Source organism: Lynx rufus, unplaced genomic scaffold (assembly GCF_022079265.1).
Source record: "Lynx rufus isolate CCGP_SWC_20201006 ecotype Redwood Valley unplaced genomic scaffold, mLynRuf1.p SCAF_1, whole genome shotgun sequence".
NCBI classification, from domain to species: Eukaryota; Metazoa; Chordata; class Mammalia; order Carnivora; family Felidae; genus Lynx; species Lynx rufus.
In genome coordinates this window covers 104341203-104359106 of record NW_025814823.1, presented here as the reverse complement: position 1 = coordinate 104359106, position 17904 = coordinate 104341203, and the positions used below count along the sequence as shown (strand labels likewise).

At 43.3% G+C, this 17904-nt stretch overlaps 1 protein-coding gene across 1 annotated transcript in view; it reads right to left on the bottom strand.

Moving 5' to 3' along the window:
* The window catches only part of LMNB1 (lamin B1), a 53597-nt gene extending 40475 nt beyond the window's left edge, over window positions 1-13122 (bottom strand). Inside the window, exon 1 of the mRNA XM_047084049.1 lies at window positions 12389-13122. Coding sequence (XP_046940005.1) covers window positions 12389-12747 — 359 coding nt within the window. The 5' untranslated portion in view covers window positions 12748-13122. The remainder of the gene's footprint in view (window positions 1-12388) is intronic.
* Window positions 13123-17904: the final 4782 nt, after the last annotated feature.

Below are 17904 nucleotides of genomic sequence, written 5' to 3'. Positions count from 1 at the left end.
TATGTTGTATACCTGAACCTAATGTAACAGTGTGTCAACTACATTTCGATTAAAAAATAATAAAACTAAAATAACACACAGCTGAAAGTGCAACTGAAGGCTTTCTCTACCTCTAAATTCTACTCTTGGTTCCTTTACTAGGAAAAGTCACATATAAAGCAATACAACCTCCAATTACAGTAATATTATTTCTCGATTTAAAAGCCAAATATGAGCTAATTGGTGTTAAAGAAGCATCTGTAGCACCACACTGACTTAATACTTTAAATACCAAAAAACTGATCTAAACCGGTCCAAAATATAATGTACGAGGCCAGTCACAGGAAGAAAATGTGTTATGGAGAACACAATGAAGAACTCAATTCCCCATCTTTCAAAGCACAAAGTCAATAATATCATTTAGGTAAAAATTCCAAATGAGCAGTGAAAATAGTTGAAGGTAATTTCTTTTTATGAGAAGCCTTGGGAGAATCCTTGGAGTCCTTAAATTATATACACACATACACCCTGCTGTATAGTCCTGGGTTGTTTTTTGCTTTGTTTTGTTTTTTTGTTTTTTTCTTTTTTCCCAAGACTCAAATTGAAAACATCTGATAGTCAGGAAGGACTTCCCTAAAAAATGGATGCAGTGGACATCAGAGAGATGAGACGTTAACCCAAGGACAAGAGAAGTCCAGACAAGGAAATCACTTTTGCAAAGGACCTATTAACAGGGAGCGTAGTAAACAAGGTTGAATAAAGGACTTCAGAGTGAGGAGAGAGAGCAAGACCAAGTATGGTGGGAGATACAGCTGGAGTCAGAAAGCAGCCAGCTTGTGCAGAGAAGAAGTCTGAGGTAGGATGACCATCTTGTCCCAGTTTGCAAAGGGCAAGTTCCATTCATGCCAGTTGTCCCAGCATAATTTATACCTCCCTCTTTCACATACAAAAGCATCCCTGTTTAGATGCTAAATTATATGGTCACCCTGCAATTAGGCAATACTGAGGGTCTTAGTCTTTATCCTAGAAGTTAGTAAAGTGTTTTAGGCAAAGTGGGTTAAGTGCATTATCTTAGAGGGTAAGTGTTCTGGTCTCCTATCCGATGTTTTGTGATACAAAGTTGAAATGAGAATCTATTTTTTTCTTTTTTTGATGTTTTTATTATTTTATTTCTGAGAGCGCGTGCAAGCAAGAGAGGGGCAGACACAAGAATATGAAGCAGGCTCCGGGCTCTGAGCTGTCAGCACAGAGCCCGACGCGGGACTTGAACTCATGAACCATGAGATCATGACCTGAGCTGAAGGTGGACGCTTAACCAACTGAGCCACCCAGGTGCCCTGAGAATCTACTTTAAATAAAACTTTAAAAATGTCTTCTCTTCACAGCCAACATTCTTATACAAGTAATCTCACAATCTTTCTTCCCACTCCTTCCTTCATTACAGCCCATGGCTTTGATCCCACTGCCAAAGTTACTAGCATTACGCACTCCTCACAATCAACAATAATCTGCCAGCCACCAAACGTAATAAATAACTTTTAGGACTTATCTAACCAAAACTGTCCTAGCATTGCTTTATAAATCTCTGTCCCATGACTCAACTCTTGTCCTGCTTCTCTGGCTATTGCTTACCATCTCCACTTTTCCTTTTTCTACCCAGTCCTCATATGAAGATGTTTTCCACGTCTTTGCCCGTCCTCTCTTTTGTCTTTATCCCCAAATATCAGCCCTGCTCCTGCAACTGTATCTCCATTCAAAGTCTCTCCATAGAGCTCCAGGCAAGTACTCTAGATTGCCATGTGACATCTCCACCTAGAAGTCCAACAAACACCACTAATTCACACTAACCTTGAGTAGGTTCTCTAAACCAGTCCCCTATCCATCAAGGTCTAAAAGCAACACTTCCCCCAGGCACCCATGCATGGAAGCAGGGTCACCCTCAATTCTTCTCCTGACTCTCCCATGCTTAGTATCTCTTAAATCCACTTTCTATCCTTTCCCACTGCCTACCTGAGCTCAGGGCCTTCCTCAAGTGTTCTTACCTGGGTTTTATCTGTACTCTTTGTTTCCTCCACAGAATGGCCAGACCATTCTTCTGTTCATGTCACTTTTCTACCTGAAATTCTTGAGGCTCATTTCCTAAAATCCAACCACCCTCTACCACATACGTGCATGCGTAGGTATGTACACACACACACGCACACACGCACGCGTGCAGGTCTAGTTAGAGGAAACTAACTGCCATTTGGGTAACCACCCTCTCCTAATGCTTTCCAGCCAACTCCTAGTTACTTACCTCCCAACATTCAGCCCAGTTCCCTGGCGATATCTTTCAAAATTTCAGAAGCCTCCTGTCTGCCTTAGTCTTTTCTTCCACAGCACCATGTAGATACTGCTATCATAACACTTATTACACTGTATTAATGTACCACATTAACAGTTCACAATAGCATAGTGTTTGTTTTCTGCTTTGCCCATGAGACTGTCAACAACTTGGTAACAAGAACTAAGCATCCCATCTATTCGCGGCATCTGGTTCAAGGCCTGGCATATAGTATTATTTCCACAAATGTGTGAATAAAAAATGAAAAGAACATTTCTCAAAAAAATTCAAAAAAACAATATTTCTCTCATGAGTATTAAAGACTTAAGAGATTTTAATTCCTCTTAAAATTATTATTAAGGCATAGAGTAAAGTAGGAAAGTAGCTTTCTAAGAAGGAAGATAAAAGAAGTCTTTTTCAGTAATTCATCTTCACCCTTTCCTCATGAGCGAAGGAAGCCCTCAGTATTTCCAACAGCTGCTTCCATTACTGCACCCTCCTGACAAATCCACAATCACCTCCAGGGAGCTATGAACTATCACTGTGAAAAACACACATCCAGTACCATCTGCAAAAGTAACAACCAAATGGACCTGAAAATCAGCCGTCCTATGTAAGATTTCAAGTCCCAACCCAATGATAGTGCATGGTGAGCCTGCTTCAGGCAGAGAAACCAAAATCACACCTGCAAAACAGCAATGATGTAAGGATTACAAGAAATGACACGGGGGGGGGGGGGGGGGAGGCTGGCTGGCTCAGACGGTAGAGCGTGCAACTCTATCTTGGAGTTGAGTTCAAGCCCAACGTTGGCCAAAGAGCTTACTTAAAAATGAATACATAGGGGCACCTGGGTGGCGCAGTCAGTCGGTTAAGCGTCCGACTTCAGCCAGGTCACGATCTCGCGGTCCGTGAGTTCGAGCCCCGCGTCAGGCTCTGGGCTGATGGCTCAGAGCCTGGAGCCTGCTTCCGATTCTGTGTCTCCCTCTCTCTCTGCCCCTCCCCCATTCATGCTCTGTCTCTCTCTGTCCCCAAAATAAATAAACATTAAAAAAAAAAATGAATACATAAATGATCCATGTAAAAACTCTCTGACAACGCTGTAACACAGAGCTCAGACCTAGTCTAGCTCTACCACTAATCTGCTAAATTCTCTTAGCCTGAAGTTTCCTCACTCATCAAACAGGGTTATCACACGGCTTAAAAGACAGTGCATCTAGCAGAGTGCGTGGCAAACATGTTAAGCTCGAAATGAATCTTAGCACCTTCTGTCCTGTATCTTTGATAAGTACTTTAATCTAGCTCTCAGTTTCTGCATCCACAAATCAAGTTGGTTAGACTGCATGATCCAAGACCCCTTCCAGCACCAAAAGGGCTCTGATTTGATCTGTGATTAATAAATGTAGATGCAGTGAAGGCAAAAAATTATATTTAAAAAGGACCAACTAAACAGATTAGCTAAGGAAAACGTCATTTATCATCTAGTCATACACCAAAAATATCAGCAGAAACCTAAGATTATAACCTAAGTTTCAATCAGTTTATGCCTTTATACCAGCAATATGACCCTAACAATATAAAAATGATCAAGAACTAGAAAGATTCCAAAATTAAAATAAATTCCTCAGACACTCATCTGTTGCTGGTAGCATCAAAAATTGGCAAAATTGTCATTTCTTCATCCAGTGGTTAACATTTAACCAGTCAATTAGTTAACATTTAACCATTAAGTTAACCAGAGGAAAAAAACCTGTTAACTGTCAGCAAGAGAAGATAAACATGGCCCTCTAACCATCTCGGAGAAACTGGGGACATACAGTCACTGAGAAGTACACATGCTTGGTCACAGCAAGCTAAGTGACCAATAAAAGTTATCAGTGTAGCTTTAAAATGTGTTAAATGATAGTATAGTACATTAGCTGATGTGAGAAGATAATCACAAAACAGTGCTGCATGAAAAAAGGTTACATATCAGTATTTAACAGGAATCATTTTTTGTTAACAATATGCTTATTAATAGGAAAACTTCAGAGTTCTTTTTTACGGAACTAAGGATGATTTTTACTTTCTTCTTGGTGTTTACCTGTATTTTTTAATTTCCCGTAACAAACATAATTTTTGTGTAATAAGAAAGCTTTTTTTTTTTAATTCCCGAAATATAACAGCCAACACACAATCCCTTATCACAGAAGTACAGTGAAAAAAAGAAGTTAAAAACCCTGATTAGGAAACTTCCTTAGACCCCAATAATAATTGGGAACTTCAGTTACACTCCCATCACTCAAGTAATGCTTCAGCCTCAATCTCACTATTTGTGCATGGAACAGACCTACACTGAAGATATAAAATTCGGAAGATCTGTAACTCAGACATAACAGAGGTGATGTCATCTGAACAAATTAAAGGACAAACATTAATAGATTGTGCTGGCAGGAGGGGGGGGCGGGTGGGAAGAATCAGGGCACCTGGGTGGCTCAGACGGTTGGGCAACCAACTTCACCCATGTACATGATCTCACAGATCGTGGGTTTGAGCCCGGGATCGGGCTCTGTGTTGACAGCTCAGAGCCTGGAGCCTTTTCAGATTATGTGTCTCCCTCCCTCTCTCTCTGCCCCTCTCCCACTCACGTTCTGTCTGTCTTCAAAAATAAACATTAAAATTAAAAAAAAAAAAAATCAACAGCATATTTTTTTACTGCTTTATCTTTCATCCTGTGTTTACTTTCTTGAATCTGGGTACACTAAAAGATTACCTAGTTTATAGGATTAAACCTAAGGATTAAATTCCAACAACTCTAAAAGATATCCTGCTCTACCAGACATCCTTTGAAAGCATAGGAAGGAAGTGTTATGACAGTTTAATTACCTAGGATCTGCTTCCTAGATTTTGACACCAATTCTAGGGGTTTCGTCCTTCCAAGTATTTCCCTGAAAATTAAGTTTAGCATGCAGTTTTATAGCTCTTATATTAAGGCCGGGGTGTTGCCATCAACTTGCTTCTACCAGAGCAAAATTAGGACATAACCGAAAGACGAGGCGATACATGTGATGAAGGTTTTTGTTTTTAAATTAATCATCCTATGTCCAAAGAAAATTCCCTAAAGCAGGTTAGCATTTATTATTTTAAGTTTGAAAACTGAATACGAATGTTAGAACAACCCTGCTGATGTTGTTTAGTCTGTGCACCTTCCCTAAATGTCATTCTGTGACTAAAATAGGTAGAAAGCCAACAAAGGAAGTATATATATGCACTAAGTCCAAATTTATAGTAAATCCCAACCCCTTTCACCACTAGGAAAGTAACAGGAAAAATTATTTTATCATATTTGCATTTCAGTACTCTTTAAAAGTCCTAAAATTTTAGCAACTTTCCTTGGTAAATTATCAGCAATATTTTATCCAACTATTACCAGATAAAAATTCATCCATTATTATGACACAAGTAAATAAGAGGCTAAAAAATGATTTAAGTGTCTTAATTCTTGCTGAGATTCACAACACTACTACTTACTCCTTATCTCAATTATACAGATGAGGAAACACAGGCTCAAAGAATTCCAGTACCCAAGCCACAAAAAACTAAGAAGTTGCAACTTTGCGAAGTACCCTTGCTCGATACTACCCAACCTCACGCTATTGTGGTTGACAGTGTCCCAACATACTTGTTAGTAGCACATAAGTACCTGTATGCATTTTTTAATTACACACACGCAAATCCAAATTTCCCATTAGAAGTTTCCTTACTAGGGGCGCCTGGGTGGCTCAGTCGGTTGAGCCTCCGACTTCGGCTCAGGTCAGGATCTCACAGTCGGTGAGTTCGAGCCCCGCATCAGGCTCTGTGCTGACAGCTCAGAGCCTGGATCCTGCTTCAGATTTTGTGTCTCCCTCTCTCTCTGCCCCTCCCCCACTCGCACTCTATCTCTCTCTCAAAAATAAATAAACGTTAAAAAAAAATTGGGGGGTGCCTGGGTGGCTCAGTTGGTTAAGCGTCCAACTTCGGCTCAGGTCAGGATCTCACGGTTTGTGGGTTCGAGCCCCGCATCAGGCTCTGTGCTGACAGCTCAGAGCTTGGAGCCTGCTTCGGATTCTGCGTCTCCCCCTCTCTGTTCCTTCCCCACTCATGGTCTGTCTCCCTCTCTCCTTCAAAAATAAATAAAAACATTAAAAAAAATTTTTTTTTATTTTTTTGAAGCGGTTAATTTAAAAACACAAATCCATACTCTCTTACATGCACTTCCAGAGTTTCTAAAACCTAAAATTTTCATTAATTCATTTGGTGGCAAAACCTGACCTAAATGGATATGAGGCTATTTTTAGTTGTCTTTCTCCACTGACTATAACTATTAATATCTTTCCTTGCAGAAACATGTTTCACAATGGAGTGCCACCCCAGACCCCACTGGGGGTATTCTATATGGTACACGCATATTACCTTAAAATTGAATTGTTTTTACTTCTATAACACACCTGGCCTTAAGGATTTTACATAAAAAACTGTGGACCTGTATCAGCAAACGAAAAAAAAAAAAGTATGCATCCATAAAATCAGTTATTGAACAATTGACCAACAAACTTACTTTTCTCTTACATCTATCTACCTTACCTGTATAATGAGTTAACACTTAAATTCTGCAATGTCAATCTTCCTTTACTTTTTTGTTTCAAGTGTTGACTGATGGCACTCATCATCATTCTTGGAAACTGTTCACCAAAACAGCTTCCAATGACATATAATTAATTAGGTTTGGACTGAATCAGAGTAGCTGTATCTTAAATCTGAGATGTGTTCCTGTGAGAGACCACATGGACGGAAGCGGATGTCAAATTCTCTCCAGTAGGACCAAGCATCTCCAAGAATTACTCTGTCTTTAGGTACATTGTGTACTGAGGAAGCAAAAAGGGACTAAGTAATTTCGGAATCTATGATTTTTTAAATCCACTTACATGATACACTAACTTACAAAGACTCTTAACTCTGAATAAAAAATTAAAAACAGAAAATTATTCTTAAATAAAAGAGCTAAATGGACCCAAATAGACAAAAACAACTTCTTGCTTTACATCTTACAAATTATACTGCAACTATTGCTCAAAATTAAATTATTCCCAAGATTTCCAAGAATTACTACATACAGGCAGCATTAGTCTACCCACTAGACCCTAATAAAAAGGCAGTTAAATATGCCACATAAAATAAATTTGTATCGGGGCGCCTGGGTGGCTCAGTCGGTTAAGCATCCAACTCCAGTTCAGTTCCTGATCTCACAGTTCATGAGTTAAAGACTCACTCAGCTCTCTGCTGTCAGCTCACAACCAGCCCACTTCAGATCCTGCCTTCCCTTCTCTCCGCCCCTCCCCCACGCTTGTGCCCCCTCTAGCTCTCTCTCAAAAATATATCAACATTTTAAAAAAATAAATAAACCTGTCGCACCAAAGAGAATGGGAGAAGGATCATTAAACATTCCAATGAACTTCTAAAAAACGATGAAAAGCAGATAAAAGTACATATCACAAAATATGCACATAAGGACTACAGGGGAAAGTGAGGGAGACTTAAAATGGGGGCATGAACTCATGAAACAGCTTTATATCTGATTCTCCTCAGCATCCCTTAGCCTAACTGCAGGCTTTCCGACCAGTTAGTCCACAGCACATCCCAATGAGATATAAAGAGGTCCTAATGTGTTCTTCCATTAGAAAAGCCAGGGAAGGAACTACCTAAACAACTAAAGCACTAATGCTCAACCAATTCATTTGTAAATGTTGACAAGCGAGAAGGATCACACATGTGACAAAAATCACTTGCAAGAAAAAATCCAATCCAAACAAAAAGAACAAATGAACAGGGAGGAAAAAAGAGATCATCCAGTGAAAAGTATTTTAAAAAGAAAATCCTAAATATTACCTTCAGACAGATTAAAGAAAATAATACATCCTTAAAACAGAAACAAATTGGGGCGCCTGGGTGGCTCAGTCAGTTAAGCATCTGACTCCGGTTCGGGTCATGATCTCACAGCTTTTGAGTTCGAGCCCCGCATTGGGCTCTGAGCTGACAGCTCGGAGCCTGGAACCTGCTCAGATTCTGTGTCTCCTTGTCTCTCTCTGCCCCTCCCCTGCTCACACTCTGTCTCTCTCTCTCAAAAAATAAATGTTAAAAAAAATTAAAAAATAAATAAAATAGAAACAAATTGAATAAAAGAGAAATATCTGTACAAAAAAATTTCTTGGAATTAAAAGCATGACTTCAGTCTTTAAAATGTCACTACTGAAAAATAAATTAAGTAATTAAATAAGAAGTCACTACTCAACTAGAGAAGAATCAAAGTAATTTCCCAGAATGGAAAAAGAAAAAAAAGAGACAAGAGACAAAAGTGGTTAACATCCCAACCAGAAAAAAAGAAAGAAAACAAGGAACAGAAAGATTTGGAATAAAGTTCAAGACTTTAAATAGAAAGAAACCACTTGTAACAGGTGGGATGCATAACCCACCTAGACTCATTGCCATCCAATTTCAGAAAATCAGGATAAAAGAAAACTCCAAAGCTTCCAAAGAAGAAAACCAAAAGCAATTACCAAAAGAAAATAGCTGTGACTGACATCAGACAGATACTACAACACAGGCCACTAGAAGACAAGGGAGCAATATCGTAATTCCCAAGTTCTGAGGAAAAAGGTTAGAACCAATATTCTATACCTAACCCAACTACTAACCAAGCATGACAAAACAAAGTTATTTTCAGACACATGGGACTCAGAAAGTTTAAATCCTGGGGAACTTGCGGGGGCTCGGTGATTAAGCGACCAACTCTTGATTCAGCTTCAAGTCATGATCTCACAGTTCCTGAGATAGAGTCCCACTCAGGGTGCTGACAGCAAAGAGTCTGCTTGGGATTCTCCTTCTCACTCTGCCCCTTCCCTGTTTGTACTCTCTTTCTACCAATAAATGTAAAAAAAAAGAAAAAAAAAAAAAAAGGAAGTTTACATCCTGCCATCTTTTCTGAGTCAGTTGCTTAAGGATGTTCTCCAACAAAATGAGGGAAGAAACCAAGAAAAGAAAAGTATGTGATCTAGGACAGTGCGTCGAAATCAGGTCAATTCCTAGGATGTCAGCTACACACAGCACGTTTTTTTAAATTTTTTTTTTAAAGTTTTTTTATTTTTGACAGAGCATGACCGGGGGAGGGGCAGAGAGAGAGGAAGACACAGAATCCGAAGCAGGCTCTGGGCTCTGAGCTGTCAGCACAGAGCGTGACGCGGGGCTCGAACTCACAGACCTCGAGATCATGACCTGAGCCAAGTCGGTCACTCAACCGACTGAACCACCCAGGCGCCCCTACACACAGCACATCTTAAGCCCAGAAAGCTTCAGGGAAAAAATAATACTCATGTAATAGATATTATGATTACATATTTTCAGAAAGACTTCTTTAGTCAACAAGAAAAATGAAAGCCCATTTAGGAGCAAAATTCCTTAACCACACCATCCCTTCACCCTATTTTATCTTTATTACCCTGGCACCTGTTATTACGTAAAATTATATCACATACATTATTTTATTGATTCTAATACATGTATATTTTACTTTTTAATCTTGCTAAAACTAGTATGCATCTTACAATCCACACACAGCATTTTTTTCCACTTTTTTTAATGTTTATTTATTTTTGAGAGACAGAACACAAGTGAGGGAGGGGCAGAGAGAGGGAGACAGAATCTGAACCAGGCTCCAGGCTCTCAGCTGTCAGCACAGAGCCCAACATGGGGCTCAAACCCATGAACCCTGAGAGCACGACCTGAGCCAAAGTTGGACGCTTAACCAACTGAGCCACCCAGGTGCCCCGCATGTTTTTACACTTTAATTGACAACTGACACACATCACTGTGTAAGCTCATGGTGTACAGCAAATTGTTTGATTTACATATACTAAGAAATGACTAACACAATAGGTTCAGTTAACATACATCTTCTCACATAGATACAAAAAGAAAAAAGGAAAAAAATTTCTCCTTGTGATGAGAACTGTTAGGATTTTACCTCTTAACTTTCCTATGTATCACATGATGACCTATAGACATCCTGTTATACATGACATTCCTACTACTTTATCTTGTAACTGTATGTATCTTTTGACTGGCTTCCTCTATTTCCCCCTCCCCCTCCATAGGCAGCATTTTAAAACTACAGTCAGCCAGGTGGCAGTCTTGTTACTGTATTAAAAACCTTCCGTAGTTAACTTCTGAAAAGATTACAAAAGCATCAACATCGAAATGCCTCAGATTAGATGAAATAGGACCTTTATGTGCTTGTTAGGTATCTCCCTTACAGTACTCAATTCAGCAACACAAGGGCAATAATTTATTTCTTTAAAACAATCTCTGGAGTCTCTCAACATACAACAGTGACTGGCACATAACAGATGCTTAATCTGTCACATTTTAACATCTCTGAAACAAATATGGGCCCAACAGAATGGATCCTACATAGCTGGTCCTGACATTTTTTTCTTAGTGGTGCATTTCATAGCAAGTCGGCATCTAGGATTTGAAGAAATTCAGTAACAAAAATTAGACAGTAATGTGAGTGCAATGACCCATTTCAAAAGATGCCTCCAAAGGTTGGTAAATCCAAGAAACAGAAAAATAAGCTTATTATTGAGTTTCGAAACTAAACACCCAAATAAACACAAAAAGAGCTAAACACGACTGCCTCCTGGAAATAGACAATAGATTGTCAACAGTCTTTCACCAGAAGTCAGCCCATTTTTTTTTATCAAGTGCACACACTTTTTATGAACCATTTTTCAAATATTAATAAGGGGGAGGGGTAGATTCACGCATACAAAATCAGAGAGAGACAGGAGCATTCACACAGACAGAATGACATTCACGGGCAAACAGAGTCAAAGTCGGAGTCAAGCATCTCCAGAAATTTCAATGAACAATAGAGGATGGAGACCGAGTTCTGGAAGCAAATTTAGCAAATATCTAAAGCATGACATCAACCCTAGTTGCCTACTGATTGATTACAAGTATGCCCTTTTGCTCACCAGAAAGTCAAGGTAGGCTCAGCAAAGGCTTGCTAGTTTATCCTAGTGCCCTGGTCTGAAAACTCAGACCTCCTTAGGTGGAATAATTACAAACTCGCCACAGCACTTCACGTTTACACAACAACCCTTACACCTGCCCTGGCCTGTCATTAATTACAATGACAGACGCGGGCGCTGAAAAGGTCTCTCCATTACCAGAAAGACCAACTGACTACATTAAGGGGGTGCAAAAGCTCGGGGAAGGACACTGCTGCCGGGGGGGGGGGGGGGCGGTGAGTAATGTGGTCCACGAATCAGAGAACGGTGGCCACGCCATCCAAAACCCCAGCTTTCAGCACCCAAGGGGACCCGCGACTATCTTCTTAGAAACGGCACCTCTCCCTAGAGAAAGCTAAAGAGCTTAAAACCCCAACTCGTCCAGGGCCGGCAGAGGCGCTCAGTTCAGACCCCGCCCAAGACAGGCGTAGAACGATTGCAAAATGTCACAGGGCCCAGATTGAGCGCGCCAAAGCGGGACCCACCCCCGGGAGACCGGGACGCTGGAGGCAGGTCCCTCCCCTTCCTCTCTCCGCCCGCGCACAGCTCATTCATTCTTGAGGCGGGCAGCCCATCTTCCCGGCCGGCCATCCCTGCGCCGCAAACCCACCAGCCGCTTTGTCTCTGGCCCGGCCGGAAACAGGAACGCGCATTGGAGCGCGCGCCCAGACGCCACCTCCCCACACCTGGGGCCCGCCGGGCATTGCCGGCCGGAGAACCCTTCTGGATCTCGGGGTTCGAGGTCCGAAGCTGGCCAATCCACCTTGGCGGCCTCAGGTGCGCGCTCCACCCGGCCCTGCTAAAGAGCGGGCAGTCGGAAATGTGCATCTCTCGGTCACACCGTCGCTACAACTCGAACCCTCCTCCGCGACCCCTCTCCCCGCTAAGAAACACTGTATTCTTTCGCCTTCCAAAGGGCGTGGGCACTCGGCCCCGGTCCTCCCGCCCTGGGGCTGCGCCCCCCGCCCCTCGCGTGAGCTAATGCGGCCCCCAGACGAACACTCACTTGAGGAGCAGCTGGTCGTGCTCGGCTTTGAACTTGCCCAGCTCGATCTGCAGCTTGGCGCGCTCGCGGGCCGTGTCGTCGAGCGCGCGTCGCGCGTCCGCCAGCTCGGTCTCGTAGAGCGCCTTGAGGCCGGTGAGCTCGCGTCCGCGCACCTCCTCACGCTCCGTCACCTGCAGCTGCAGCGCGCTGTTCTCTGTCTCCAGGCTGCGCACCTTGTCGATGTACACGGCCAGGCGGTCGTTGAGCTCGCGCAGCTCCTCCTTCTCCTGCAGCCGCGACAGCCGCGTGGGGCTCAGCGGCGTAGCGGGGCCGCCGGTGCGGCTACCCGACCGCGGCGGCACGGGGGTCGCGGTCGCCATGGCGGGCGGCGGGGCGGCTGGCGGGCAGAGCAGAGGGGGGAAGCCGCGGGCAGCACGGGACGCGTAGGGAGCTGCAGAGGGCGAAGCGATGATCCGAAGGCACAAACCGACGACCCGCGCCCGCGGAGAAGCCGGCGTGGGAAGGGAGAAGCACCTGGGTTGGCAGGAGCCGGGTTACGGCACAAAGGGCAAAGGGGGAAGACTGCCAATCAATCAATCGTAAAATGCCCTTTTAAGAAAACACGCACACACACTCACACACACACTCCGGAAGATTTGGGGCGAGGGTGACCGGGAGGGGCCGAGCTGGGTCCGCGCGCCGCCGCCGCCACCGAGTCTCCCGCCCGCAGCACTTTGTTTCCTCTCAGGCGGCGCGGAGCGGCGGGCGGGGGGGGTGGGGAGGGAGGAGGGCGGCGGGGGGCGGAGGTGGCGCGAGCAGTGGCGCCGCACTCTCCAACATGGCCGGCGCGCGCCGGCACCTCCACGTGACCGTCGCCGGCCAATGGGGAGCCGGCGGCGCGCTCCGGGGTTCGGGGGCTGGGCCTGTAAATTCAAAATCGGGGCCTCGGGCAACCGTCAGCTTGGCGCGCGGGGCTGGGCGTGGCTGGGGACGGACTGAGGGCGGTGGAGCGGGGCGCCGAGGACTGCTCGCCGGGCGGCCCAGAGCCCAGCGCCGGCCGGGCCTTCCCACCACCCCGCGGGGACCCCCGGAGGGGCTGGGCCTGCGGGTGGCGGGAAGGAGCCCGGAGGTTTTCCGGGGCGGGCCAGCGCCGCAGCCCACACCCAGCGGTTCAGGGAAATTCAAACATAAACGGCCGTAACAGCCGCTCGCACAACTCGTGGAGGCCGGGACAGTCGCAGACGTTGTAACTTTATCCCCGGCAGCCGTGGAGTTACGTAATGGGCTCTGCTGTCTGAGGTTCAAAGCCCGCTACGTGCCGGTGCCAAATGCAAGCCTTTATTTTTCTCTGGGACGGAAAACGGTGTATCCAAACACCTCCTCCCAGTCAAGTCGACGTACGCGTGTCTTGAAGCGACAGAGACCACACAGAAGCCAGAAACCCTGACCTTGGAGTCATTTGCTACCAGTGCTGATCTGATGGTCCGTCCCTGATCGGTTGATTTCTGAACAATTAAAGGGTTTATAAAATGAAAACCACCTCGCAGGAAGTAAATAGCACAAGCTGTGAATTATCTTGCTTCACTAAAGTCCGATGCAGCAAAATCGAAGCTTGTGCAAATTTAGGTAGAAACGACTTTTTGCTTGAAAAAGGGATCCCTCTAAAATGTAATTGTCAGCTAGTTCTAATCAAATGTCCCGTTAATCCCTTTGAAAAGCCTTTACCTTGAGGCGAACGTTCATTGGCTTTTACTGTGCCATGCACTGATCCATCCACGCAGACGCTCTGTGGTATGGGGATTGTTTTCGTTTGAAAATTCACGTTTAACAGCCGAAATTCCTCAAGGCTGCCCAACAAGTGACAGGACAACGTTTGAACCCAGGCAGTTTCGGCTGACCCCAGAGCCTAGCCCTTAACTATAACCTAGGCCACCTCACGATGTATTAGTAAAGTACACCTCACATCTGTAATTACAGCTTAGCTGCCTTAATAATGGTAGAAATGAAGACCAGGATGTTCTTTAAATATTAAGTTACGTACATAACAAGTAGTGAAGGGCACCAGGCTGCATCGTCACCCTGGGGGGATTTCTGGACACCCTGAGTGATGATACTGTCCTTACCAATGGTTCTATTTCCTGCCCTGTTACCTAAAATGCCTTTCCTTAACCTCGCTGAGAAAGAATTGAAAAGCTTCTATTTTAGGGGCGCCTGGGTGGCTCAGTAGGCTAAGCCTCCCACGACAGCTCAGGTCATGATCTCACGGTGGGTGAGTTTCCGGAGTTCGAGGCCCGCCTTGGGCTCTGTGCTGACGGCTCAGAGCCTGGAGCCTGCTTCGGATTCTGTGTCTCCCTCTCTCTCTGCCCCTCCCCCACTCGTGCTCTGTCTCCCCGTGTCTCAAAAATAAATAAGCATTAAGTTTTTTAATAAATAACAAAAGAAAAGCTTCTGTTTAAGAGGGTCTAAAAAATCCAGATTATTGGAGAAGAAATGAGACCTAAGGAAGATGAGTGCTGATCCGACGTGGTGGAATCAGCACTGGAATGTAAATCCCCTCCACCCATGGTTTGGTTTTTGCTCCATACTCCTCCACCCCCCAAAAATATATGTATTTTGAAATCTTTTATTAAAGTATTTTCTTTCCACTTTGAAAATTTTAAAACTGTATGTGAAGTGTCATCAGGCCTAACCTCTGTTACTCTCAAACCCATAAAGCCTTTTTTTTTTTAAGTTTATTTTTTGAGGGGAGGGGGGCAGAGAGCCTAATGGAGGGCTCAAACTCATGAACAGGGAGATCATGACCTGAGTTGAAACTAGGAGTCAGATCCTTAACTGACTGAGCCACCCACCCAGGCACGCTCATGAAGCTTTCTCCTAATAGAATCTTTCAATTTTAGATTCTTTTTAGGAGACTCAGATTGTGTCCTTTTGTCTGAACAACAAATACATTGGAGTCAATTAAAGATTTGCCATTGATTGCTGTGTAACAATGGAAGTTATTCCTTGGTTTCCTCATAGAAAAATTGGAATGATTTCTACATTCCAGGAGGTTCATAAAGATTAAATTTTAAATATATAATATGAAATGACTAGTAATTCTTCCTAGTAGTAATTCTATGTCTCCAACCAAAAGCAATTTTTAAAAAATGGAAAATCTCTTAGCCATAAAATGAACCAATTCTGCAAACATTTGGTCAAGAACTTTACTAAATTTCTTTACTAACTTTCTTTACTACATTTGCCTTACTCTCTTGACTATTCCCATTCCTAACCCTGTACCTGGAGTGCCTTCCCCCTGCTCTTTCATAATAAGAGGCTGTTCAGCCCTCTTAAATAATTCCTGTAATCCCATCGCTGCCGATGTGTTTCCCAATTAATTAGAACAGAAGTAACAAATACTATGTTTTTGGTGACAGTGTTTTCACATTTACCAGGATGATCGTATTTTCAAATATTCTGCCTTGTTTTTATAAATCTTTACTTTCTTGTCATGGCACATGTTCTCGTTGCTGGTTAGGCCATACATATCGCCACCAAGCCTCAAGTTGCCGCGACATTGGTTCCCTCTTCAATACTCCTTCCACTGCACAGACCTACTTGACAACATAGACACAGCTTATTTGACATTTGCCCTACTTTCTGTATGACATTTGGATCTGGGACAGAAAAATACAGGACACCTGTCCTACCTGGACAGAAGGGGCCCAGACTAGGATGGAGGTGGGGAGGCAGGAAGAAGGGAAGGAGATACTGAAAGCTTGCAATACCCCACTTACGTCCCAGGGGAGAGGAGTGACAGCTGGCAGTTAGCTGAGCATACAGTGCAAACAAATGGACTAGCTAGGACTGCAGGGCGCAGTGAAGAAACATATTGCTGGGTGGTATCCCCTCAATATATGTTTGCTGAAAGAACGCAAGAAGAAATAAATACATGGTGTTCCTCCAGGCCACATTGTTTCTGTTTAATACACTTTGCAAAGTTAATATTTTTTCCAGTTACCATGAAAGCATAACAATAAGTCAGGTTTCAGAAGGTTGAAGGACTATCCAGAATCCCTTCAAACTCTGATTTTGATTTTTGTGTTTTAAAAAGAGACTAAGGGGCGCCTGGGTAGCTCAGTCCCTTAAGCAACCAGCTGTTGATTTTAACTCAGGTCATGACCTCACAGTCCTGACCTTGAGCCCCATGTTGGACTCCCTGCTGGGGTGAGAGGCTGCTTGGGATTCTTGCTCTCCCTCTGCCCCTCCCCTGCTCGAGTTCTCTCTGTCTCTCTCAAAATAAATAAATAAACAAAAATAACAATATTAATAAAAAGAACCTAAATAGTTATAAAGGTGTCTTTATCATCTTCAATAGCATTCTTCTCTTAGCAAAGCTGCATGATATTTACATATGACTCAAAACTGTTTTCCAAATTGTTAAGATCTGGATAATTTGGCAATAGTAGAAATGGCACAGTTATTTTAACTCCGTGGTTCCATTTTCCTGAAAACACATGAGTTGATCAAAAAGAGAAACCAATGGCCCCTGGGTGGCTCAGTCTGTTAAGTATCCGACTTCCACTCAGGTAATGATCTCACGGTTCATGAGTTTGAGCCCCACATCAGGCTATGTGCTGACAGCTCCGAGCCTGGAGCTTGCTTGAGATTCTGTGTCTCCCTCTCTCTCTCTACCTCTCCCCTACTCGTGCTCTGTCTGTCTGTCTCTCTGTCTCTAAAATAAATATTTATTTTAAAAAAAGAGAGAAACCAATCTTCATGCTTGCATTTCAGTTTTACTTTATGCCAAAATATGGTCATAACACTACTTTATTTAAAAAGAATATCTTTAAAGCCATTTAATAAGCTAGTATTTATGTATCTGATTTTTTTTTTAATTTTTAAAAGCCTACCAAGATATGCTCCCTCACACTATATTCTGCATCTTTACCATTAGAGTAAAAAATAATAATAATAACAATAAAGACTGGAGTCAAAGTGTAGAGTTTATACATAGTTCAGCTGTTTGTGGTCTGATTGGAACTGACACTACTCAAAAGTTAAGGGCTTTCCTTTTTCATGATCCGTCTCCAGTCAGCCAGCATATTTATCTTTATAGATGGTTTTATCCCTACACAATAACATTTAAACGTATTCATTACATGAGACGTTTCTCACCTAAAACATCTTTGTTTCCAGACCCCACGGTTGAGTTCAAGAAAGCAGAGGAAAAATGAAAATACAATATTCGCATAGTTGATATTCTAAAATAAAAGAATGAATTTTCAACCAGATGTTAGTGTGTTCATTACCACAATTCTGGGGTACCATTCTTCTCAGGATGGCATTGTAAAACCAGGACGAAAGACAATCACACCATTTTCAGCTTTTAAGTTTAATAATTTTGATATAGGTATAGGAAAAGATTTGAAAAGTAAGGTAGTCTTGGGCGCCTGGGTGGCTCAGTCGGTTGAGCGTCCGACTTCGGCTCAGATCGTGATCCCGCCGTCCGTGAGTTCGAGCCCTGCGTCGGGCTCTGTGCTGACAGCTCAGAGCCT